Source organism: Temnothorax curvispinosus, unplaced genomic scaffold, assembly GCF_003070985.1.
Source record: "Temnothorax curvispinosus isolate PA1 unplaced genomic scaffold, ASM307098v1 QBEX01008587.1, whole genome shotgun sequence".
In the NCBI taxonomy this organism is placed as follows: Eukaryota; Metazoa; Arthropoda; class Insecta; order Hymenoptera; family Formicidae; genus Temnothorax; species Temnothorax curvispinosus.
Window position 1 is genome coordinate 59,505 of NW_020218367.1, and position 27,623 is coordinate 87,127.

General features: G+C 41.8%; 1 protein-coding gene across 1 annotated transcript in view; it reads left to right on the top strand.

Annotated features, from left to right (window-relative positions):
• Positions 1-27,623, top strand: part of LOC112457999 (probable G-protein coupled receptor Mth-like 1) — a 123,921-nt gene that overhangs the window by 39,087 nt on the left and 57,211 nt on the right. The window contains exon 4 of the mRNA XM_025021368.1: positions 10,703-10,781. Coding sequence (XP_024877136.1) covers positions 10,703-10,781 — 79 coding nt within the window. The remainder of the gene's footprint in view (positions 1-10,702; positions 10,782-27,623) is intronic.

A 27,623-nucleotide genomic window follows, 5' to 3' on the forward strand; every position in this document is an offset into this window, starting at 1 on the left:
CTCCTATATTTGTTAATACGATGTATCTCTCGCTCTGTCCCGGAAGTACACAGTATATTTTGCTCAGACGTAACTTCTCTTGACTTTTAGGACATGCTACACTTCTCCACGAAAATAATACGCTCTTGACACGCGACATAAAGAATACTTTTCCAGAAACAAATATCTTTCTATCCCGCCTCTCCTCGGGTTGCTCGGTGCAACCGCTAGCACAAGATCGTGTTTTTATCTAGCTATCTCCTCCTCGTGTCTCCGCATCGCTGTTCACGACTCGTATAAATCATGATGAATGAGAAAACAAGCAGTGCGCATTGTACTTGAAAACATTCCCTGCGCAATATTCCCATATCTTTCCCTCTCTATTCTCCTCTCTCTCTCTCTCTCTCTTTCTCTTTCTCTTTCGACTCTCAGTGCTAATTCCAACAAAAGGACCACCGCTGCACACGGTGGATTCTACCGGGCGTGGAAAATGGAAAACACACCGCGCAAACACGATCCACCTCCGCCGTCCGAAACACGTTGCCGGGTGGATTTTGCCGATGAAGGGTGGCAGTCGCTGTGTAGGGTGAGACACCGGAACGGTTCGCCCCCATTTCGCCTGCGAGCTTTCCAGCCTCCCTGAACCCGGGCGCTGGTCGACGAGGGTGTATGATAGTGTGGCGATTCACGGATGAATGTCGCCCGAGTTATAATTGCAACGAGCCGTAATTAGTTTTGGAAATTTAATTATTTCTGGGCCGCGCGATAAATGTGTCGGCGGCTGCCGTCCCGTACCATGAAAGCCTCCCGGCGAAGAATTATTTGACGATTTCGTCGCCGCGTAACATACGCGTTAATCTCACTTCGCCCGTGACTCCGGAACGTCGCGCGGCGTTCGAAGCCGAGCTAAGTGATGCGTTCATCATCGAGGGAAGAACGAGTTTATGCCTCAAATCAATATCTATCATAGAACAGTTTACTTTATGAATGCATCTGAGAATTAGGTGCCAAAAATGAAAAATCAAAATATATATTTCAATATTGGATATTTTCATTACAAAAAATGGGAAATAGAGTATAATAGAATATATGATATGTATATATATATACTTTTTAAATAAACCAAATAAATTTATATTGTATTTGTTTTCGAAACAGCTTGGAGGTAGATAAACTATCGTTTAAAGCGACGAAGTCACATAAATCCCGCAAACTTCCACGCGACGGATCGATTTTCTATATCGCGATGCGATAGAATTACTCGATATAGTTGGTGCACTACGACAACGCGAGAAAATGCTTCGTTAGGCGATATCGCCATACGGCGGCGGGACGAATCGGAAATACGCAGAGAGAGAAGTTACCGCACGGAATAGGGTGTGTAACCGCGTTTTTCCCGACTCACCATCCACCAAACCTGTTTTGCGGGGTACGAGGACGGCGCCGCGCGCCAAACGGGCGGACGAAAAAATAGGAGGAGAAACAGGAAGAAAGAGAGAGAGAAAGAGGGACGAAAACGATCGCGTGTTTGTCTTCGTCGGTGTGATTCCGGTCACCGGCCAAACTTGAACACGCCGACGAGAGCTTTCTTTTCATTCCGTAACGAGGTTAGGAAGCGATGGAACGAAGAGAAATAATTCTTCCCTCCGGCACGACTCGGCGGCGGCCGGAGGTGCCTCCGTCTACTCTGTGTGTACTTTGCTCTTCCGCCACGACGGCGATGTTCCACGGCGGCCGGAAAAACTGATTGCCCGGGCTTGCGGCAGTAATCGTCGCTACCGTTGCCGCTGCTTGTTATTTATTTCCATTTCGGTCTAACGTACCGTGAAAAACCGGTCCTACAAAGTTACGGCGCGCCGCATAATGTCTCCCCTGACGATCTCGCGCCTAAATCAAGCATCCCGGAAAATCCTCTACCAAGTATTCGCAATTTAATGTTCAGAGGCTCGGATCCGAGGCTACTTACCTACCTCGCACTCGGATAAATTGTCTGAAGAAATGTAAACACATCACGCGCACAGAGACATTTATGTATGAATCTCGGAAGTGTATTCGACAATCATTTGGAAGCACGGTAATCTGGAAAACAGGTGGAGAAAAGACAGCGAGAATTGTGGAAAATTGTAACGGCATGAAGTTACGTATTTACCCGTTTTGCCCAAAGGTACACACGCTCTTTTTCTACGACTCTCAACGAAGGCTAATAAACAAACAAGAGATAGACGAGATTCTATCTCTCGGGCAGAATTGTCTATTGTAGAAACTCTTGAAAAGAGCAGTCGCGCGTATTTTCCGGTCGGATCCACCGATTCAATTCGTGAAGATGCCAGACGTAATGTCTGGCGTAGGTTCCGACTCGATACGGATGCTTCCGGGACACACACCGCTGCAAACGTGATCGGTTGCGACAACGATTGGAAAATAATTGAGCAATTTAGGGTTACGTGACTGGGACGTATCACGTCGTCGTCGGAAGAAATGAGGCGCAATGATGAGAGAGAAAGAGCGGTGAGGGAGGGAGGAAACTCTGATAGAGGTCCCATGGCGCCATGGGGACCCCTAAGCCTCCCCCTTCTTTCTGCTCTCGATGAAGTCTCGACACGATGATGGTGCCCCGTCGACAATCTGATGATTACAGCTTTGTCGTTCTGCAAATGTAATAGATGTTCTGTGGCTCGGTCATCTCGAGATAACCGATGCTGCGATGGGCGGATTTACTGCTACCAATTACGCGATGCTGGCGGATGAAATCGCAATCGCAATCTTAATGTGTTGATGCAATGTATAGGAACAGTAATACGTATAGATAATTGCGTCATATTCGAAGCTTTATTTGAAGGGAAAGCATACGGTTGAATAAAATAGCGTTTTTTTTTTTACAATTTGTACGTTTCATATTTTGCAAACAGGCAGTTTCAATTCTCGTTAAAACAAAAGCACTTGTGTGTCTCCCCATAATCTGTAAATACACTCTTTTGGTATGTGTTAATATTCAACCAATCTAAATTAATTTAAGCGAGATATAAGAGTTAATCCTTTTACCTTGCGTTTTTCCACCGTTTGTATACTTTATCAATGCTTTCTCTCTCTCTCTCTCTCTCTCTCTCTCTCTCTCTTTCTTTCTTTCTGATTTAATCGGACTGGCATCTCGCGCCTGAAACTTGCATGGGACGCGCGATAAAAAAGGCGTGTGTTCCCTTACTTACGCGTTCCAGATTGCGTCTCTCGCGTAATTACTTTGTACCCACGTACAGTGTACAACGTATACAATGCACAACGTACGCAAACTCGTCCTCCCTTTTTACAAAGGGATTATTTCCTGCCACTATCGTGCCGCTCTTTAATCACCGCGCGCGTCCTCCGCAAATAAAAACGGCGCGCCGCGATTTGTTGTGCGGACCCGAGACAAAACGGTCGTGGCGTCGTGTGAGTTTGCGAACGACGGCGCAAAAACGGGGAGCTTTAGGCGAGACATCCCGAAAAGGCATTCATAAAGATGCGCGCAAGAACGGCGTATCAAATTGCAACGATAACTATAATATAGCCTTTCGTACGAGAATAACTAGTATTAAGCTTGATTCCGTGTAATTTCACTATTAAACGCCCCATTAAAGTCTTAAGATTATATTTTTGTTTTGTACATAATGACCACACACATATTCTAACTGTAGAACGTTAGGAAACAATTTTCGAACGAGAAAATTGTTTTATGTTTTTAACGTGAAATGTATCGGGTACGAAGCAAGTTATGTATACTAAACATTAAACGTTTTAATAACAACATAATAAAACGAACTGAATAAATTCAACGATACTAAAAGATATACATATATGCCATGCGATTTCACGAACGGAATATTATCGGAGGTTGATACACGTGAGATAAAAATTTGTTTTCAATTTCAAGCATCGAGATATTTCGTTTTAATTCAAATTATATTTCTTGACATTTTTCCTAAAGAGACTTCTTAAGCAACCTTTCCGAAGAAAAAAAGACACGCATTCCAGTAAAATAAATAATCTACTTCGATATATGCGAAAAACCTTTTACGAAATTCAAACTCCGGAAATGAGACATTTCATATGCAGCGGGCAAATACCGCATCCCAAACCGCCTCGTATTTCGCGAGGTTCGTAAGGGCGAGTAATGAAAAAATCCCTGCTAAAACACATCCCGCATAAAGAGGCGAGTGCACTGCGCTATCGATACAGACTACCGTGCAAAAAGAGATTCTTCCATTGCCATTAACCGCATATGGATATCGCGGGGAACCAAAGCACGGCTTGCCATATTAAAGCGATGTGTGAGCGCACAGAGTGTGCGTACGCTTAAACACGCACATAAGGCAGAGAGAAAGTGAGAGAAAGAAAGTGCATATTCGCGCAGACAGAACGAGACAGAACGCGAGACTCATTGACTTTTTATGAGCGATTCTCCCTCCCTATTTATAGCCGAGTACAGCCGAGTATATTCGACAAGAAAGTACGCGACGATTTCTTATGTCCATCTATCATTAATGGAACTTTATTGACTCAAACGAAGACGTTTACATAGCAAATAAAAGAAGAAATACCTAATTGCGAATTTATTTGGCGTTAATGTAATAAAAAACGGAATAAAAAATAAACGTCTGCTTTTTACTTCGTATATGCGGTGATGTGACGAGTAACCTAAAGAAAATGGTTATCGTAAATTCTATTATAAAAGACTTTAACAACTGATATTAGCTCGGCTTACTCTCAGTGCGTGTTTCCGAATTCAGCGAAAGATATCTCTTGGGTTTATAATAGATAAAGGTAGAGTAAAGATTACGGCGTTTCGAGGCCCTATGTTGCCCCCCCTCTCTCCCTCTCTCTCTCTCTCTCTCTCTCTTTCTCTCTCTCAACAAAGAAAAAAGTTTTCGAAGAAAGCGGAAGATTCAATTCCCTGAAGCATCCATGGAAAAATATTAGTATACTAGTTGATAACAGTAATCTTCCCGAATCTATCACTGGATTAGGAACAAATCTCTGATATCAACTATGATATCACTACTAGTTATAAAATTAGCTTTCCACACTTTTGAGTCACAAGTATACACTTGCATCATCGGTCACGCTTGAGAAAAGACGAAACAGTGATTCGCTTATTTATGCAGTGCACTGCTCCCGCGCGCGTTTGTTCTGCGTCTACATTTTTCGTAAGGCGTAACAGTTAATAGTTATAAAGGGCTCATTGTTAATGGGTGGCATGGTGCAGAACGTTACAATATACTTCACCAGAGACTGCGGTTTTATCGAAAATTACAATTATCGTCCGATGGTCTTAATCGTCTTCCGCTAATATTTAAAAAATTCTTGCCTCTCGAAAGGGCTCGTAGAAAGCGATATATTTACGGTAATTTCACGGTAGGTCTCGATGCTGCAGGTACGGCAAAGAGATGAATATAGAGGCGAATCTTTCGCATTACCTGTTTTCCTTCGATATTCAAATGTATCAAAGGCGTAAATTTATTCTGTAGCTTTTTGTGCATTATCTTTGGATAAAAGAGAGTGTGCGAAATTAATATTTAGGATCTCTAATGCAATTTAAGTACGAGTTTTACTTTTATGTTCTTTAAATATTTTTTATATTGCCATCCGTCTCGTTATCAAAAGTGTTTTGCGTTACAACAAATGGGTGTACTAACCGCGTCTTTAACGTGAAAATCTGAACTTATCGACATTATTAAAATGTTCTACACACACATATACACAGGGCCTGTCTTTGTCTGTCTTTGTCTGCCGCGTTTCAATTCCATCCGACTATCATTCACGATCTTCCAGAAGATAACGCGAGCGTCCGGAACATTGCTGGAATTCTCCACAATAAACCATATCTAATAGCCGCGTAAACGGAAAAACGAACAATTCGCTATTTATCGGAGCGTGGCGATCAGCCAATTCATTTCTTTTATTAACGTCCGTCGGTATGAATCGGAAGCGACGCGACTCGGATTAAACGAAATTGAAAACTAACCGGATCTTTGCGTTGAATGAGCGTTGACATATCAAAAAGTAACGAGAAGGGTAATGATTTCACGAAATTGAAAATCTGAGTATAAAGAGTAACCTACTGGGTTTTTTTTTCACTGATAACTTAATGCTCTATTATTTATTGTTTTGCTGAATCTTATTTACTTATTTAATTATCGGTTGATTATTAATAGAGCTTTCGACTTACGATGGAAACGCAAAGTTCATTATCCACACAAATGTCGGCCGGTATAACCGAATGCGCAGATGGAATACGAATTTAGCCGACGCGACGATCGAGGTCGGCTTTATTTGCCGCCCCGTTCCCGAAGCTCAGGAGGTAATTATTCGGATAATCGTAGTAATCCCTCGCAAAGCTTCGCTTCTCTCGTCTCGTTCCGATCGCGAGAATCGATTAGTGCGTACACCCGTGCGAGTCCGGCTTCTCCGCGTTGTAATGGCGCGCAGCGGCTCTCATTTGCATGAAGAATCGATTACGCAGATTCCACCGGGGCACAGGGATGTTTTTCCTATCATGATCTGCGTTTAACCATTCGTTCTTACAAATTGGCGCGGCTGACCGTGTAACTGTAGGCCCCGGAGATCATTGTCGCTCGTGTTTCATCTGTGTTTTTTCAAATGCATTTAAAAAACGATATTATCTTTAAGGAACTCCGAAAGCCTTAATATAATTTGTAAGAACTCTAAACTTTTAGAAAATAAGAAAGCTTTTACAATTTTCGTTGAAATAATAGTCGCGCAACTGAAACCGGTTACGAGGTCGTGGACCTTCCATCTACGAAAACCGAAGAAAGGAGAAAGTGGAACGTAGCGGCGAGTGTTGCTGACCCACAATCTCTTTCGTCGATATTCTCGGTTTTTCTCTTTTTCTCGACTCAAAGAGAGTGTTACTTCGCGTACCGTGAGTGCTCTTCTGACAAGAGATTACTTGCTGACATATTTAATCGTATCAACTACGATTTCCAACTTTCTCTTACGGATTCTTATAATATCTCTTTCGGAATCCGACACTTCACATGCAACGGTCCAGTAATTTGACAACGTAAAAGCTCCTTCATTTACACAGATACCCAAGAAATAGAACGAGTTAAAATAAATATTAACTCTGTTACTCGCATGGGATCTAAAATACATCCCTGCCTGAAAAATCTATTAAATTCACAGAGTAAAATGTTTTTACATTGATTGAATGCTACACAAATTGCTTCGCAATTAAAGAAAAACTTTTACACTAATTTTTGGAAGATACATATATAAAATATTAGATATCAATCTTTATTTAATTGTAAATCATCAAAGAAAATAAAAATTAGATCTAATGTTGTGTAAAATACACCCCACACGTAATGTATGTTAATATATGATAATTATTTGAGAAAACTTTGAATCATCGACGTCATCCTCGATGACTCGTCAATTGAATTATTCGCTGTAGAAATGTGAAATAATTACTTTCACATCGGAATTGAGCAAATCGACAAGCGTTTTTTGTTGTTACGTTGAGAGATCTAGCGGAGAATCGGTATCCTCCTCCTTTATAGTCCTTGCGTGCTTGAACATTTCTAATTCGCAGAGGCACGCATTGCGTATCCCATTACGGCGACGCGGATATAGCGGATGTATCACGATACGCGAAGTCACGTATAAAGGTAGGGAATTCCAGCGGCGACGATAACGGTAAGCTGGATTCTTTTTATTGCGAAACGGCATTTCCCCCTGCGCTTATTGTCTCGCGGAAAGCGCGCGAGTAACCGCTCACCAATGCGTTCGCGACGCGTGCATCGCTCCGACGCGGCCTTCGACCGTCAGCATCGACTGAAAAATCATTGAAACGCGGAACGCGCCACGATGCAATTTTGAAGCATGCCGAATTCCGCGACGAGTTCACGATGAACGGGGGCGTTCACGCTTGTAGCGTTCGCCACGATGCGAATATGCGATAAATGCAAAATGTTTCGCGCGTTCAGTTGCACATACCTCTTTCCGTTCTTTTTTCCTCCCCGTGTTTTTTATCCGTGTAGTACCCTCCGAAACAATCTGATACTATTCAATATACTATTTCGGCATACTATTTCAATAATTCAAAGTATCGAATTTTCATGTACGAGGGTGGCTCAGAAATTTCGTGTATATTCTCGTATAAATTATGCTCGATAGTATGAATAACCGAATATTATTTAGAGGATGGTGTATTAAATATAACGTAAGAATTAAATTGTGGCAACTAACATGTATAAATTATAAGAGAACGATGGAAAATTTCATGATATCATAAAACAATGCGAACGTATTGATCTTAACGATGTCACGGAAATAAATATATTCAATATTCTATTTTCTGCTCGCTATAACGCAACACTTATAATTCCTATCTATATGTCAGTGTTTTAATAATTTAAGTCTAATTACGAAATTATTAATTTCTGTACGTTTTTAAATCGCATTTGATATTATTAGAACTCGTCTCTTCCTCGCGCGTATGTTAAATTTCACATTTATATTGAAATTTTTCGTAATATTCACTATTCTGCTATTATATAACACTTTTCATTGATATCATGGATATTTAACGCGTAAGTCCATACAATCAAATTGCATTCCACGATATATACTAAATAAAATTCCAAATAATATAATAATCCACATATTGCACTGAACATTTTGCAAAGCATCATTCTCACTAAGATATCGAATGTTATGATCTGACGGAACATGTTTAGATAGAATTGCATCGCGAATGCGATGTAACGCGACCTTCAAATAATAAGCATAACTATAAGCGCATGCACAGAGTGAATGCAAAGAACTTGGTCTGTTAATAAGTCTTTTGCATGCGTTATGCCTTCGTACAAGCCTCAGGTACGTACCATTACATTGCGATATGTGCATTGCGCGAAATAGAAAGTGTCAATAAATCTCGATATTAATTGGTATTTTATCGCAAGGAGATTAATATCGCTTGTCTTTTCTTATCGATCGCTTGTCGATGCGTTTATTCGCCAGACAGCTACGATCATACAAATCGTGAAATCAAATTTGCGCACGGTAATATTCGTGTGAAAAAGTGTGATTACATAATTAAAAATAAGTGCTGACGTTTCCAGACGGTTTCAAAATTTTATCCCATGGACCCAGCGAATTAAAAACGTTTGCGTGCATACATGGGTATTTTATTACAGCCAATTTCATCGCGAATATTTTATATTTCGTGAAGTGCCCTTGTGTAATTAAACTTTGAAAAATTAAACTGTAACATTTTGATCATTAATGGACGGTAATGTAATGATTTAACAATCAACGATCGACGTCGCCTTTGTTTTAATTACAACATACATTTCACCCTGCCATGCGGATGAGATATATTCGGTCGCGCATTCATCCGCGCTTATTAAAAATGAAGTGCCTATTTGCAAAGGAATGTTTGACAAGGTCTAAGCGCGAGCCAGCATTGTCACATTCGTTATTGCTGTCGTTATGTATGGCTGTCGATTGCGTTTTTAGAAATTAATGCCTGCATTCTCTCACGGCTTACGTTCTGCGTTCATTGTTATGTATTCTAAGGGCCAAGCGCACGCGACGCTGTTAAAAATTTATCAATACGCGAGCCGCGCAAATATCGAAACAATGTTTCATTTCTCTTGCTATATTAGGATCTTTCTATCGCTGTCGTGCTTTTGTAATTTAGTATACTTCGACAAATTTTAAAGAAATAAAAGTTGAAAATAATAAAAGTTCAAAATTTATTAAAAGTTAAAGAGCGAGCTAAGAAGCGAGAAAGAAAGAATAGATTTTATTTATTAAAAAAAATAATTATTAATTTTTATTTTTTAATGATACAGAAGAGAACAAGTTAATAACTCTTTTTAGTAGATATATAGATATGATACTGTTTGTATAAATTTCATCTATTTTCTATTTCATTATTTTTGTTTAACATTTATTTTATTACAATTTAAATTAGAAAGTTTAAATTAGAAGGTTAGAAACATTGCGTTCATATCTGTACATATATGCGAAACATATTGTCAATGATAAATTGTTGCTACTGTTTATATATTTTTGATTTTCATCAAGTACATTGAATAACACTGTTAGAAAATGATGTTTTTATACGGCGAAGATTATCATTCCGCGTAATTTTCGTCTTCATTAGGAGCAGACGCGCAGATTCTAAGGATAAATGCGGGCGTCATTCTCAAAAATTTATAAGACACCAGTCGCACCCTCTCGGCGACTTTTCAAGCAGATCCTCACAAAAGCTGTCTCTCTCCAAAGTTTTTGTCCGACCCTTTGCTTGCATGTCGCACCCTCGAAATTCGCCCTTTCTCGTATCCACGGTTTATAAATCTTTAAGGACGCATCGAGGTACTGAAAACCGACGGCGTCTTTGTTCGACGAGCTCCGTTTATCCGTTACAAAATGTCTGGAATATGTTAAGAGTATGATAAATTATTAAAGAATTACACACACACACACAAAATAAATAATTCACTATTAGACTTGCGAATGTGTTCGAAGAAACGATCAATACTGTCAACTTGATTTTTCTTTTTATATAAATCAATAAATTAATAATTAAAATTAATTAAATTGTAAAGGTAAAATGTTTGACGTCTCACAATATTCTTATATATAAGGAAGAAAAGTAAATCTCCTAAACCTATTTAAATATTCGTAAAGCTAACGAGGCTGTCTCGTTATGTTTCAGCAATCATGGCGCACTTCTTCTTCCTGGCTGCTTTCTTCTGGTTGAACACGATGTGCTTCAACATCTGGTGGACGTTCAGGTGAGTCGTGATTTGGTGTAGCCTGTATACTGCTTTAATCTCAGCGATTTGGACGGGTTTAACTAATGTCTCTTTTATTCTAAAATAACAAAATACCCAATTATTCCGACGAATATCGATATGCGATAATGGCGGAATAAATTCTAATTAACGTGTCGCCTCATTACAGTCCGAAATAATTATACAATGCGGATAAATCGTCCGTAGGCAAGCGAACGATTATAATAATTGAACTAAATTTCAGGGAAATTCTGTACGTTTCTTGCCTACGGCACGTTGGGGCTAATTAAAGACCATTCATCCATACGTAATTATAAAAAGTACTGGATCGCGCGAGAGGACGTACAAATCACAAATGCAATTGTATCCTCATTTATGCTCACATCGTTCGCATAATCGCTGAGATTAAAGCAGTATCCAAATCGCTAAACTCGCATTTTATACGTTTACGAGGTAAATAAAGCGAGGGTCGCAGATAAATAAGCGCATCTCAATCTTTCTAGACTTTCCGTTGCAATTTGCTTCAATCACCCGATAATTCGGAATTCCTTTCGAATCGTACGTAGGAATTAGCTATTGTTTCTGCAACGTTTAACCGTAAGTATGCGTTTCATGCTTGGTGTTTCCGTAGAATATTTCTGGACAAAAATATATCACTTTCGTAGAGCCAATTAACCCATTAATTATGCGTCATGATTTATAACCGAAAGATGCATAAGTACTCTGATTACTAGCGAGATTGCCTAGATTGCTGTTCACGATGAAAGCTTTGCTCGTCGGGAGAACCGAATGCACGGGAGATTGGATCAGGATCACTCGGTCGACTGGTTAATGCGATGCAACACGGTCACTATAACGGGTCTCGTTCTCGGTACTTGTGGTTCCACTCTCTTTTCTGTTTTGTTTCTTTTTCGCCTGTTCTCCCCTCTCCCCACCGCTCCGTTTCTCGTCATGTTTCTTTGCACGTTATTTTCATGGAGTTCTCTTCTCAATCGAGAACTTATCCACCGTCTGGATCTCGCCACGCGTAATTATCTACGCTCGCAGTTGGACGTGCCGATTTATGACACGCGGCACGAGATAAATTGATAACAACTTTAGTTACGCAGAGTCATAATGTAAGAATTTGGAAAAATTCGCATGCAATCGATTTATGTATTGGTTCTTATATTCTTATATTCATATTTTATTCGATCAAATCGAATTGCAAATCAGGTCGGTTTTGCATTAACGATTTCAAATAATATTCGTGAAAACAATTGTGGCAAAACACGCAAGCGATAAAAAAGCGCGCGTTAACACATTCCTTCTTAAAAATGGTTTCCATAATATCGCGTTTTTAACTCGTGCCGTGTACCTCGTAACGTTCGTTTCAATTCGCGTCATTCCTAATGCGCGGAGATAAACTCGCACAACAATAATACACCGGAAAACGCTAACTAACCGCGCGTAACCAACGGTATCTCCCGACTTTTCGCGGGTCGGTGGCGTGGGTGGCAGCTGAAAATATATAAACGCGCGCGGTAAGCCGCGGTAAGCATGTATATCAACGGCCCTGACTTTTCATGATCAATGCGGTTCGATGAACTTGCACTCTCGCATCGTTCACACTTTTTCTCCGTATTCGCGTCTCTCTTTCTCTCTCTCTTGCGCGCGCGCGCATACACATCACGCATGCACACGCACACATGTCAAAACTGTCGGCGACACGTGCGCGTGTATCCACTTGTTGAAGTGTCAGCGGCACGTTGCGCGTTCACGGTGGCTGCCTCGTGTGCCCCGTGATTTTCGAGCTGGAAAATTATCCTGATGTCATTTGCGGCTGCATGTGCGCGCGCGTTTCTGCACGGTCGTTGCACTGACCACCACTGTTGCATTGCCGATGATCTCTTTTTTTTCCTTCGGTCTGTTGACTCGCTACTGTCAGCGATGTTCGCCTATCGCTTCGCTCATCACCGAATTAACGCGTTGTCCCATACGAGATGTTATTGCTCAACAAAGCGAATAACGCTAACCCTCGCAAATTTCAGACGGACAAATTCGCGAACGCGTGGACAACTCGAAATGAAAATAATAATACATTTTCGTACGTGCTAAATGACTTAAATTCAAAGAATATTTCTAACTTTTAAAAGAAAGAAAGAGAGATAATAAATGATTAATGAAAAATCGATCACACTGCAAAATAACATAAAACAAAATTTTAGAAATATCTTTGAAACATTTTTTTAAGAGAATATTTTTTAAACTTTTATTTGTGTAATTTTATTAAAAAAAAAAATATTTTTTATTTAATCTATTAAAATTTTTCATTTTAGGATAAGAATTGTTGTAAAAATATACGCGCATAGCATATAATATATATATGATAATGTATAAATAACTATACATGTACTAACAGTACTCAGAAGCAATTTCTGGCAGTTTTCTTTGTAAATGGCTCTCAAGGGAAATTATTCGTGCAATGAGAAGACCAATGATTCGCGACAAGATCGAGTTACATAAGATATAATTTCGCGCAAACGTGATGGATGGTGAAAAAAGAGACTTCCTTCCGGGGTGGACCAGTTAGATAAACATTGCGGTTACAAGAAGGCCGTTGTGTCTTGCGAAATTTGATGAGTACTTACTCACGGAGGCCCAGTTTCAGATATTGGGTCACGTTCCTCTTGGCAACGACTTCGACGTTCAAACAAGCCGTCAATGGACGAGAATCGATCTATTTATAATTAACTGACCGCAAAACCCGAATGCGTTTTTTTTAAGACCGATAAAAGAGATCGAGGAAAACAAAAGGGCGGCGAATAGAAGGTAAATCCGCGTAAAATCTTGCAAGAATTCCAAGAATATTCGGCGAAGCGGAAATTTGTCGAGTTTCGAGGTTCATTGATGCGGAATTCGGAAGCGAATTAGTAGGAGAACCGAGGGAAAAAATTTGGTGACTCGAGAGAACGAGGGAAGCAAGATAACGAGTTGCTCTCGGGGGCAGAGAAGGGAGATTAATCGACTATCATTATGACACGGTCGCTATAAATCCGGTATGCTTAATCACGGTATACTTAATCTCGTCATAGCCTCTTCTTAGTAGATTAAGCACTTTTTTAATGCTAGCGTTTCGCAGTTGATAAGATGATAACAAATTACACTGTCACTTAAGGAATGAGGTATATTTTCTCAGGAGAAAATATATGTAGATTAAACGGATCGAGTTACTTTAGTACAATTTGATAAAGTGCAAATTGCATACATTCGCGCGTATACATTTATTTTTATCTGCATAAAGTTTTTTATAAAGAAATATTTATTATATTTATTATATATACAACGATTTCGTCATCAAGATTATTTTAATCGCATCACTCACTCATTCGCACGCGGCCGAAGAAATCGAGGCGGTCAGTATCGAGAGCGAGATAAACGAAGTTAATGAACTACTTAGTCCTTCGGGAGAACACTGAACAGAAGAGACCCTAACGAACTGTCCTTTAATACACACACGGCAAAACACTCGACCGTTTCACGCAGGACGATGTACGCCGGCTCTGTTTTGCTTTCCGCCAACTGGCTCGACTATTGTTTTGCAGGGAGTCTTTGAGATTAGTTTTCTCGTTGCTGACAATGACTGATTGTGTTGCTCAAACTGAAGGCGAATTCTTTTTTCCAATAAATTATCATTGAAGCACGACAGTTTTAATAACTGACATATTGATTCTCTTAACATCTTTAGAAGCGGTTTTCCGTTCTCCTCCATAAACCGTTGCTCATAAATTTTTCTTCGCTCTCCTCGAACCGCGAGAATTTTTTACTTTAATTGTACGATCCGACGATAGACATTTTTATAAAGAGTGTATTGCGTTTATTACGTGCCCTGCATTTACTCGCGCGTTACGTAAGCATTGCTGGCAGAGCATTTTTATCAGGGAACAAACGACAGAGATCTGCCGAGCGCGGATTAACTTCGTGAAAAATCCATGCTCCGCTTCGGCACGGCACGGCAGATGCTGGCAGCGACCGGAATGCAAATTCGTTTAGAGAAGAAACGCTAAATGCGCGCCGAGGTCACGCAGCGATGCGAGCGTGCGCGTACCGACTCGACGGCGCACAGCGCAGCGGTTGCAGTGACCGTGGGAAGCTGCTTGGAAGATGTTAGGTAATTGAACAATTTCTCAGAAAATAGAGGCGCGAGAACGCGTATCGGGATCACGAGAAAGAGATAGAGAAAGAAATAAAAAAAAAGGAGCGAGAGAGAAGGGAAGGCGGAAAACATAAGCACGGGAAAACGCACGACACGGCCTTCGCGTGCAATTAAACGTAACGGTTGATGGCATCGGGTTCCCATTGGTGTAATGTCGCAGGCGCTACTAATTGACGCAACGGGAGGTGGCGTCGAATGCCCTTCGGTTGCTTCTGTCACGGAAGCCCAACGCAAGAAAATTACACGAATCGGAATCGGTTGGGTCGATTCAATTTACCCGCGCTCTATATTGTAATCAACGATGTACTTGTAAGCGAATATCGTTGGGCGTATAACTGAAACAATAGAGTATGTTCATTAAAAACGGATCTCTATAGAACGCTGCTACTTGATACAATTAAATCATTTAAGTGATTACTATAGTTATTCTTGAATATCGTTTCACTTGACTGTAATAATTTTTGAATCACAATTAAAACAAAAGTAATTTTGATGAAATAAACTTAATAAGATTAATTGTGATTCAAAAATTATTAGGATAAGAATTATTGCAAAAATATATGCATATATATAGCATACAAAATTTATTTTCCGAATGAACATGTGTGAAAGACATAAAACGTCAATATTATAGAACAGAAATCATTTTGTCGTTTCGCAAGCGATGTTCGTTTTATTCCTGTTTATTCAAACATCCTAAATGTCGAGGTATAACGGCGCGTATTACTCGAACGATCGTCATCATCGGTAGAGACGCCGCCAAGTGCTATAAGCTCAGTATTTGAGATCCCTCGGGTCAGTGCTCGAAAATCAACAAACCTAAGAGCGAACTCGCTCGTCCGGAATACATCGAACTCGATTCGAGTATGGCGAGATACTCGCGAGAGATCCGTGGCCGGCGCAGTCACAGGCAAATGCAGGAAACATGGCAAACCTACGGCCACGACCGCAAACGCGACGGTCAGCGAGATATCTTGTTGCGACGGCGGCCGCGGCCGCAGTCTCGAGGATCCAACGAAGAAGTTCCTGCCAGGCCGAGTTCCGAAGTACGAAGTCGAGCGGTTAAGCTAATTTAGAGCCACGGACGGTAGAGTAACCCCGACCCACCTCGAGAGCTATCGAGCCCAGCGAGATCAAGCGAGGTAAAGCGAAATCGCGCGTACAAGTATTCGATTCCGAATGACTGGAAATTACTCTACCGGCTGCAACAAGGTCCCAACCCTCTCTGACAACGAGTCTTCCCTTTACAATACTGATCTTTAATTTACGAGTGGAAGATAGAAGGAAATTGCCAAAAATTGAGGCTTGGGATTGAGAAAAAAACGATTTGCATCGTGCTCTGCGCCTTACGAACTTCGAGATTAATTTTTGTCTGGCGAAAGCATTCGGTAAATAAATACATATAATCGAGTACATGAAATATTTATAACATGGATTCAGAGGCAAAAATGTAGGTTTTCGTAGATGTGACTAAGAGTTAAGAGTCACCAAGTTAATCTCTAAATCGGTTACTCCCTTCTCCCCACAGCACGCGAGAAAGTTCCGCAAGGAAAAAAAAACACTGCGCTTCGTCTTTCTGGAGCGGGTTAATGACTTTGGTATCCCACCTTCTCTTCTTCGCGGCGCTGTTCGTTACGCGTTAGATAATGCATGCAAATTGCATTAACGTAACGTGACTGCTGGCTCTAAAAGCCCGCGGACCTCGACCGGTCTGCTAGTCAACGACCCGCCCGTGTAAAGATAGACGAATCGTCGTTGATATAGTAAACGAAAATTGTATCGAATATTGAAATATGTTTCTGTACATTGCACATAAAAACTAACCAAATGAATAATGTGAGAGAGATATTTAGAATATATAGAGATATAAAAGGAAAAATATATGATATATATATTAATAATGATGTTACTTTATTGTTTCAGGTAAGTTATTCCGTCACGTTTGATAGCCATCATTTGTGGGAGCTGTGTACGTAAGTCTTGTTATTTCTAATAAATTAATGAGTAGTACAAAACAAAAATATTTAGCGAATATATAATAATAAATATTGCTGTTATATGCTCCGATTTTTGTAAAAACCGATTATTGGAAATTGACATATTTCTACGGAAACAATACAATTAATATATACATTTATTTGACAAAATATTTTTAAAATAACTTTACGTTTGGTAATATTTTTGCACGCATAAATTATTACTTCTGTTTCGATAATTAAGTATTATCCGTATCTTATTACTCTTATTATACATTTCTCTGCTGAAATATCATTCTAATAAAGTTCTCGCATGTGATATTTTTTACGTATCTCAGCTTTGAGATATGTGAACTGGATGCATCATTTAGAGTCCATGCAGTTGTAAATTTTGTACATACGATAATGAACTTTTACTAGACGTACGTTGTCTGCTCGGTAACGCATTTTTCTTGCGACTTCGGAGCTGTTTTACGACCTTTATTTCGTACCGCGTTATACTTGTAACCGTGTTGAAAAACGGATTTCATCGTTGGTCGTAGCGGTGCTTACACAGCCGGCTTTGCGGCGCGTTACGACTGCACAGGTTTATAAACCTCCAGCCTATAATCCGCGAAAGGTTAACGGCGTTACTATACCCTATCCGGTATAAGACACACACCTCGTTGTTGGCCCGCCACGAGCGCCGATGATCTACGAAATTCAATACATTCTTGACGAGATGCCTGCGGTAAATTAACCCGCAATTAAATCATAACATTAATAATAGTTAGAAAACACGATTAATAGGAAAGGTATGAACCGAAACACGCTTTCTCACCGATGCAGCTTCCATTCCGCAGCCTATTTATGTGACTGTCGGCGGTGTCATGAATGCGTTCCCCGCGGGAACCGCTGGCAGCAAACCGACCGAGTGAGTCACTCGAGCTTGAAAATTCAAAACGCGTGCCGCCTCTGGCCGCTATTCCGCTTTTATCCCGGTTTTTCGGAGTCTGGATACTCGGACTTCCGCGCATTGTGATCTTTCCGTTCAAATTCGATTTGTTCCGGATGCGCTCGTATCCGCGGACCTCCTCGATTCACGCGCAACTGACCGTATCGAATATCTCAGAATTGGTGAGGCAGCATCTTGAGAAATCTATTTTTCCTATTTGTCGGAGGAAATTGCTGTTTTCCACTTTTAAGATTTCGATTGAACGTCGAGTAACGCTCCGTCGGCGTCGTTTATTCTTATCTCCGTAGTTCGCGTGCGAGCGTTATTACCGCGAGATCCTTAAATAAAACCAATAAACTATGCTGTAGAACCCAGCAGGTATTTAATAGGGAATAATGTACGACGCGAGTTCCTACGAACGTAAATAATTACAAGATAATTGAAACATTTATTGCTGCCAGATTTCGTATTAAATCTCTCTACGCATATTGCCAAGTATTGAGATACGAGACGAGGTTTCCAACTTGCCTCGTTAGCTACCGTAGAACATTTCCCCCTTTCCCCCTCTCTCTTTCTCTCTCTCTCTCTCTCTTTTCGTGTTACATATATACATGATGAGTACCGACTCGCGCGGCCAGAACAGTCGAGTGAATCACGCGAAACCTTTACAACTTACGCGCCGAGGTTCTCCTCGCACGAAACTCCATCGGGGTTCTCTTCGCCCGCGTATTTTTGACCTTCTCGTAGTACGTGCTGCATGAAAGATATTTTCTACGAAATGAAGCCGAGCCCATTACCATGATCGACATGCCCCCCCCCCCTCCTCTCCCGGCGCGTGATGAAATTCTCTGTACTGCGAACCGTGATCGCGAACGTGTCGTAGGGGGAACAGAATGGAAATGAAATCACGACGTGGCGGGTCCGTCAGGACATCGTGGCCGATTTCCTTCGAACCGGATCGGGGTACATCTCAGGAGCGTTGCTCCTCATTCGAGCCGTGTCGCGACTACGTAATGCGCCATTTGCATAACACAATTGCGCGATACAGTCACGCAGGACAACGCTGGCCTGCACGTCCATTCGACTCCGTGCATTGTAATAACGCAAAATAACGATGTATTATAGTAATCAGTATTAAATTGCAGCTATATCTTTTTGCTGTTTCGAGTTACCTACCACGGAACAGTACCGCGCGCTTCGCACGAAGGCATAACATTCCTTCATTTTCTTATCGCCGATCTATGTTAGCTCTCTTGAAAGCTTGGTAAAGCGATGCGATGTTAATAAAGATACTATCGCAATATCCTGTTAGATAATTCAGGAAAAATTACACGCATTAGACGCGTTCTTTAGATACCTTTTCTATTAATCGTGTTTTCTAACTATTATTAATGTTATGATTCAATTGCGGGTTAATTTACCGCAGGCATCTCGTCAAGAATGTATTGAATTTCGTAGATCATAGGCGCTCGTCGCGAGCCAACAACGAGGTGTGTGTCTTCGCAAACATTCGCGAGAACAAAAGTTGCCTTGGCGCGAATGTACCTTCAAACACCACTGTATCAAGAACGCTTCTCCGGTACTGTGAACAGACCGAGTAAATCATGAACGGTCGTTAGAATTCAGAGCCTGGTTCTCTTGAGACCGGAGCTGAGAGAGGGAGAATCTTGGCGAGCGGTGCCAAAGATTCGTTCCGCGGCGTGTACCTCTTCGTCGATACTTTTACGCTTTTTCTCTTTCTCTCGTTCAATTTCTTCCCTCTCGTCTATACCTCTCTCTTTTATCTTGATTTTACCCTGTAATAGCGTAACCTTACCTCGCGCTTCTATTACCACCGGAATCCAGAAATGGGCAAACATCTTGCGATAAAATTCTCTACCTACAATAATCGGCTTCCTAGAAGACATGCCATTCATTCCTTCGTCGTATTTAACAACTTTTGGCTTTAATATTTTATCCAATATTTGACCGGTAATCAAACTGTTATTGTAGTAGAGGCATGTAAATTGTAAAATAAACATTCCGTTATTACGTTACATGCTTTTTTCACGTATAATTTGAGGAAATTTCTCCGACTATGTTCCTTCCGTACTCTTAGATTATCGCTCGTTTGCCGATTTTTTGGAATCCCTCGTTATACTATAGTGTAATCTCACGTTCCATCGTACTTTTCCGCGTGCTTTCGTAATCACGTTAAAATTCCTCCTCCGTGATCTCCGGCCCTTCGGATCCCCCGAAGTGTTCGCTTCGTTAGCATACGTTAATTTGTTGATAATTAATACGACGGCAATTACTTGGCGTTTCTTCGCTTTGTACGCAGACCCCGGGAGATCAACGGAGCTAAATTTCTCGTCATTATCTCTCGCGCATTCTCCTCGTTATGTAGCCGCGTGTACCGCGGGGAACCCGGGAACGTTACGCATGTGCGAACATGCGTTGCCGAGGCTGGTGCCAAGTTACACGACAATCTTTCGCCGCATCGCCGTTTTCCATTTTGCTGCTTCACGGTATTTCTACGATAATATTATGCAATGGCGGCACATAAATTAGAACCATGCGGACGCGCGGTTTTTCATGACGTAATTCAATAATAAACTGCAAACGCTTTTACGAGCGACATTTATCGTATGCATATATACGCAAAGTAATACGTGACTACTAGGAGAGAAGCACAGTTCATTTTGAACAAAAATATCTGTGTAGATTTAAAGTCTTATAGTCTCTCTCAATTTCGTTGCAAGAAACTGCGAAGAATTAAAGTTGTAACTTTCGTGTATTTTCTTCTTACCAACTTGCAGAGAGCCGTTTCCGAGAACGTTAATTAAACTTACCGAAGATTTAGCTGATTTCTTTGTTCTTTCCTTGGGAAAAAACAAAACAGGAAAAAGTCAAGCGAAAAATCAGTCAAATTTCAATCGAGTTTTATTGATAGATTGTAATAGCACTAATAGCACGATCGCGTATAGGCAAAGCAAAACCAGTTTCGCAATTTCGCAACAGAGAGTTGACGTAGGATCCGTTTGCTCAAAAAGTTTTTACGTTCGTTACATCGCAGCTGTAAACCTCGCGTTGCGTTCTCTTATACACGGGACAAAAATCTCGATTACGTGATGAAACGAGATCGAGGACGGCGAAATAAACGACCGAGCGAAATTCGAGGGGGGAAACGCGATACGACAGTTTAAGTTCTCGCGGCCGATTGTACGGGGACGCGGGGCATGCATTTCAAATCCGCGTATTTATGAAAGAGCTTATGGAGCGGGAATCGAGCGAGAAGGTATTGCATCGATGCACGAAACGACGCAACGTACAACTCGCCCGGCGAGTCTCCGGCAAGTGAACCCTCGGAAGCGTGACATTGTCAGGGATCGTATTGCACGATACGCTCATCCTCCGTGACCGTGGCTCGTAGTGATTGCACGCTTAGTCAGTCAGGGTTGGTTGAATTTAAACCGGTACGGTGCAATGGCAGATACAATCAGCGGCCTACCTCAGACCATCGATTAAGCAATTTTTCAATTCGAAACGCAACGACACAATTCTTTCGAGTCTCCCATCTTCTACGTTTTGCTCGCTATACAGATTGTATGTATTTAAGTAGAAACGATTTTCAAACACACGTATCGTCTCGTATTTCAGTTTTTAGTCAGCAATCTTTTGTTCGTATCCTTCTTGATAAATTCGAGCGAAGATAAGTGCTTTTTATATCTCGAGTATATAAATATAAATCGCCTAATGAAGTTTATAAGTTATGTAAATTGTGACAAAAAAGAATTTAGAACACAATAAGTGTTATAAGATTGTTTGTTAATACTTTACAGAAGAATATACATGTCTATAAAGTACCAACATAATACAAATCTTAAAAATAACATTTAGGAAAGGAATTTAAATTCGAAACGCGTAAGGAACATGTTTGCTCGCGTTTTAAGCGCCTGAAGTTTTATCCCGTTCTTCCACAAAACGAGATCGTTTTTGTGAGGGCCGGTCAAGCCACGCGCGGTGTAGCGAGCTCGCGGAATGACGCTGGCGATGGAAAAGGAAGCGAAAGGTAAGACCGAGACAGATGCGCGAGACGGCGGAGAGGGCCGGGAAGAGTCGTCGACCTCCGTGGCCGCAGGTTGCACCTGCATCACCTGCGCCCGAGTCGGGCCCTGCCTTCGCGCCTCCGCGGGCAGGCTCTCGGGACCTCGGCGAATGCTGCAGCTTGAGATCCGTCGACGAGAAAAAGCCGCCTGTCCGGCGCGGCGTCCACGACGGAATCCGGCGCGGGCGCGGCGCAACGCGGCGCGTTGCAGCGTGAAATTCGCGAATTTGCAAAACCCGCGGTTCCTTTCGCCTCTTTGGAATACGCGGCAGGTGCAGTCGGGGTGCAGCCGTGCGAGGCAAGCAGCTCCTCGGGTATGCCGCGTGGGTTGTTCGTTTCCCGGTCGAACGCGCCGATAGGAGGATTCACAGCTCGAATTCCGGCGTACTTAGATAGGCACCGTAAAATTCCCGTGATTTATACAGGATGCGCTCCTGCGGCTTCTCCCGTCGCCGCGTCGACGGAATTGTTAAAGCAATACAAGATAGATTTTTTTCTTTTCCAAACGCAACGCTCTTTTTTTTGATATTACGTATCTTTGTGAGATAGCTTAAGTATAACTTTTGTTTATTCAAACTTAAAGAAAATTCAGATTTTACTATTCAATTTTGATATTGAGAGTCTTATGTTTATTATTTATACTAGATTGACGAAAGGCTTTTTGTTTTTAATTATCTTTTACAAAAACTATCGCTGGTACTTTGGTGCTTTTATCTGGAAAAAATCAATTTTGAACTAAATAAAAAAATCTGCAGGTGAAAAGAGGAACGACACGAAACCGATGCGACACTCTCAGCAAGATCTTTTCGTTTTTTTAATGGGATAAAGTTCTGACTCTGCAACATGTGCGCTTTTGTACCCGCGCGTTGTGAAGAGGAAATGCACAACACGTTACATAAATTCACAACGACTATATTCGAAGAGTTCTTCCCCGCTGTTTTGTATTCGAATACGCGAGGGAAGAACGCCGGTCGAAGCCGAGCATCTGTAACATAGTAAAGCGTAAAACGCGCGATGTAAAATTCTAAGGTGAATCCACATCAAGCACATACACAGGGGGGATACGTAGAAAATATTTGCAAGTATCTATATACTACGGAATCGTGCTATTGTAAGTCACGCTCAGTTATATCTTTGCAGAAAACGCACGTAACTCTTTTTTGAATATAATTTTCTATTTAAAAATCTTCTTCATATAGATAAAAGTCTTCTCCCACTAAAAATAATTTAGCATAAGTAGTAGATATATAATAACTTAGTACAAAAAATACATTCAATTAGAATAGAAATTATTTGCAATTATATATGATTAGAAAAAGTGATATGAATTTAAATTACTTTATTTCCCTTCCAAACACAAAAAGTTGAGAAGAGAGAGAAGAACATAATTTAATTTTAAAAATAATAGAAAAAATAAAATTCCTTTATTAATACATCCAATATAAACGTCATGAAATGAATTTATCACGAATATTCAGATGCTCCTCATAAATTCGGAGATGTTTGAATCGCAATTGTTACATCCATTGAATTGTATTTTAAACTCCACGAGAGGTAATAATATTCGCAGCGAAAACGTCATGTTACTTATGGCGGTTTCAAGTGCGCGAAGAGAGAACGTCAAATGAAATTTTCCGGGGCGCAATGCGCATTTCTCCGCCCTGGATGAGAGGAACGCGTGAAAGAGCCGAAAGAGATCTCGTAACAGTGCGATGTGAACATCTCATACCACCGCGACCCGCGTGTTTCTTTTCCGTCCTTTGAAAGCGTCGAAATACAAATCTCCGTCACGACTCCGCCGGCCGCGGCCGCGCCGTGATTTTCGAAAACCGAGTTTTCGCCCGGCGGCGCCAAGTGGCGTCCGAGAGACGTCAACGTGTTTTACCACAGTTTCCATTCGCCGATGGTATTTTCGTACTTGAATTATTTCGTAATACTTTTGTAAGGGCACGGCTAAATCTAGTTCAGAGAGTTCTGTCAGTTTCTTATTGCCGTTGGCTCGGTGCCACTTAAATGGGGACTCCCGCGCTTCTCTCTCTCTCTCTCTCTCTCTCTCTCTCTCTCTCTCTCTCTCTCTGTCTCTCTCTTTCTCTGCTACGCTTATTAGAACACATCTTCGAAAATACTTGTAGAGAAACTCGTCAGCGCGTGTTGATTCGCGTTTTTACACCGATCTGTATCGCTTACACGGCGACGCGATGATGTAAAGTGAAAAGAACTCTGATATTCGAGACGGACGATGGGCGGTCGGATGTTACACAATGCTGCACAGATAACGATACCTGCAATTCAACGTTTTTATCTGCGGTTTAAAGTATCTCTCGTGTCTCGTTGCGTATCAAACCAAAGACTCACGCCGCTTATCGGCTATTGTTGAAATAATTGCTCCTTCCACGAAAGTGTAACGGTAACGCGATACACAATCCTCGTTCTCAGTTTCTAGACCAAGAATACTGTGACCGTCGCGAGATATACCATTGACGACGACCGGTATTCATTGTGCGCTCGAATAAAGACTCGTTGTTAGATTAATTAGTCTGCGACGGAGTCTGCGTACGGGAGAAGCGACTTCGTGGATGATAACGGTGCGCTCGACTTTTCTGCGCGCGAGAGTAAAACGGTATACAGAGCCGTGTCCTGGTATACTTTGCCGTTGGTATTCCCATCATTATCGGAAGAATGTTTGCAATTTTAAATTTTTTCCTCCCCTGAAACCACCCTATCTGTATAATCGCATTATTATAAAGACGGCTTCTCATTTTTAAGAAATATTACTGAAATTTTTCTACAGAAATTACCCGAAGGTTGTAGAACCGTCGTTTCATGCTCGCCATGACCCAATCGACTCGTGTGCGTATCTTCCTAACGAAAGGGTTCAAAGACACAGGGGTGAGGCGTTAAATGCGGAGATCGCTTATCTGATCACGTCGAAGCGGGAAATTCCAACGTGCCGGCACTTTCGCGTAAAGCCTGGCCGGCTGCGAGAAATTATACACTTCGAGCGACGCACCGTCTAATTGTCGATCCAGTGGAGCGAGGTCATCGCGATCTCACGTTAGCCGCTCTCCCATTTCCGCGAGGAAATGAGAAAGGGCGTCGAGCGCTTTTCAAGAGGCCTCGAACGGCGGCGCGACCAGCCGATCGGAAGATCGGGGCGAGTTCACTACGTTAATTAACCCCGATAATTGGGTACGTGCCAGCCGAGGCACGGGCTATCTCGCACGGGACTTTTTAACCTTCCTCCAAACCAAACTGCGACATATATACATCCCGCAAAGTTAAATATTAGACTTGTCGTTCAATGGAGGTCTCCAATTTTTTATGATTTACATTTGGAAACCTGTTTTACTATGTTTTACTATCTTTGTTGTTCACTATAGATGTTGAAAAAAGACAGAATGACGCTTGTGTCGACTTGTGTCCGTTAACTGGAAAGCACCCACTCTGATGTACGTGTGTTACAACCATGTGAAATTATCCCAAATTTTATGGAAACTAAAAGTTTATGAGAGTTCCTTATCTTAATCGTAACTTCGTGATTGTTTTAACAGTTTTAACAAACTTATCAAGTAAAGCAGGTTTCCAAATGTAAATCATAAAAAATTGGAGACCGCCATTGAACGACAAGTCTAATATTTAACGTTATATATATCGCAGTTTGGTTTGGAGAAAGGTTAAAAAGTCCCGTGCGAGTCGCTAAATGAAAAGCACCCAGTATCGACACGATGGGTCAATCGAGAAAACGGCGATACTTCATGCGGAGCGCTTCGTCTTTCATGCTCGCGTCGCGCGGCACCGGCGGTTGAATATTCTCGACGTAATAACGAAGGTATGTCCGTCTCCTCCCGCTACGCCGCGGAAAATTGTTGAAGGTCTCGTTCGAAGGGACCAAAGCGACGGAATTTTCGCGAAGAGCATATTCACGAGGACGTACATTCCGTACACGTAGATGCACTTCGTATGCAAGTTTCGTCGCTGGTTGTGGACCGCCGCGCCCGTGCCGCGCCGCGCCGCGCCGCCAGCCTCTTTATTTCGAAAATTCCGCGTTCCTCGCCACGAAATAATGGCTCGGTCGTCCCGACGATTCATCCGCGGACAATCTCCTTCGTTGCGGCATACGCAAACTCTGGAGAAAAGTGCGTCCCCCTCGCGCTGGCCGAGCGTCGGGTATATTGCATTCCTCATTAGCGCAAACGAAACGGACGTTTTTAATCAAAAAAGGGTACGACGGTACGCACCGTAAAACTTTTATTCTTTAAAACTTTCCCGCCTACACGCTTTATAACTTTTCTAACGCGATTCACGTTGACTCGTGCATGATAAATTGTCGTCGCGTTCATTGTCTTTCGATCTTTATTAATATTTCGTGATAAGCAAATGTAATTTAACAAAAATGTAAAGTTTTATAATTAAAATCGGCCGGTACAACATTTCAACAACAAACAATTTGACATATTTTATCTCGTGTATGTTATCGATAAATGATTGATTAGATATAATTATAGAGAAAATATTTATATTGGTTGCACATTATTGGAGCACATGCGATGCATTATGGCTGTCAATATCGATTCGTGATAAGATATCGTCGGAAAGTGGTTCCTCGAGAACTCTATACGCGAGAATCGATCGAAGTATAAGATTGAACGTTAATTGGCCGTTCTAGACGTCGTTGAAGCACGTCGTCGTCGATTGGTGTGATCGTTGACCCATTGTCGTTCTCTATTAGATTAAAGGGTGTACGGTGCACGATATCAATCAGCGGTGCTCAAAGCAGAAGTGCAACGACACCGGGAGCGGTTCTCGGAAAATCTCGTCTCGCGAACGTCGGCGCGACAGAAACGCGAGAGCTATCGTTTCGCAGAATTTACCACATCGTCGTATTTACTGCTAAGGCAACGATCCGCCATCTCGCCCCCGTTCCGAAATAATTGAATAATTCAGACAACCTTGGGTCGCGTCGGTTCACCGTCGCGTCAAACGCGGTCGCGTTCCAGCCATTCCAGAGGTTCTCTTTGACGATCACGAAGCGTAAGATGCAAAGGTCAATTAACAGTTTTATAACCCGGGAAAATAATTTAAATTAAAAAATTGTTTTACGTTATTAATGATTCTTTCTTTACGTCAAAACAATATTGCGATTATACATATACGTACAATTTAAACATCGTGCATTGCAAGCATTTTGGATTCGGCGTTTCACGCCCGAAAGTAATAGGTCCTAAAGTAAGCCAACCGCGATCTCACCCTCCAGCGATCTGTCAGCAATCTTTTCCCTCCTCTCCCACGTTCCCTTTTGCACAATGCTCTCGAAAGCACGCATTCGCCTCTTGTGCGTGGAGCAGCGGCGTGATCTTCACCAGCCCGAGCGCACAAATCAGATTTTCGCCGTTTAATGCGCCGTCAGATCTCGCCTCGCCAGCGCGTCGCGCGCTTCGGGAATCACGTCGACGTCCGTCAGGCCGGTTTATTACGTTTCTCGGCAAGGTTTCATCTCGTTTTCACGGTTTGTTTCGTTTTCCCTTTTGCGTTTCCACGGCGGAAAGGGATAGGTCGTGCGACCCCGCGATTTTCACGGTGCGTTGGCGACGTTTCTTCTTCTTCTTCTTCTCCTTCTTCTTCCTCGGCCGCTCGCGTCTGGCCCGTCTCG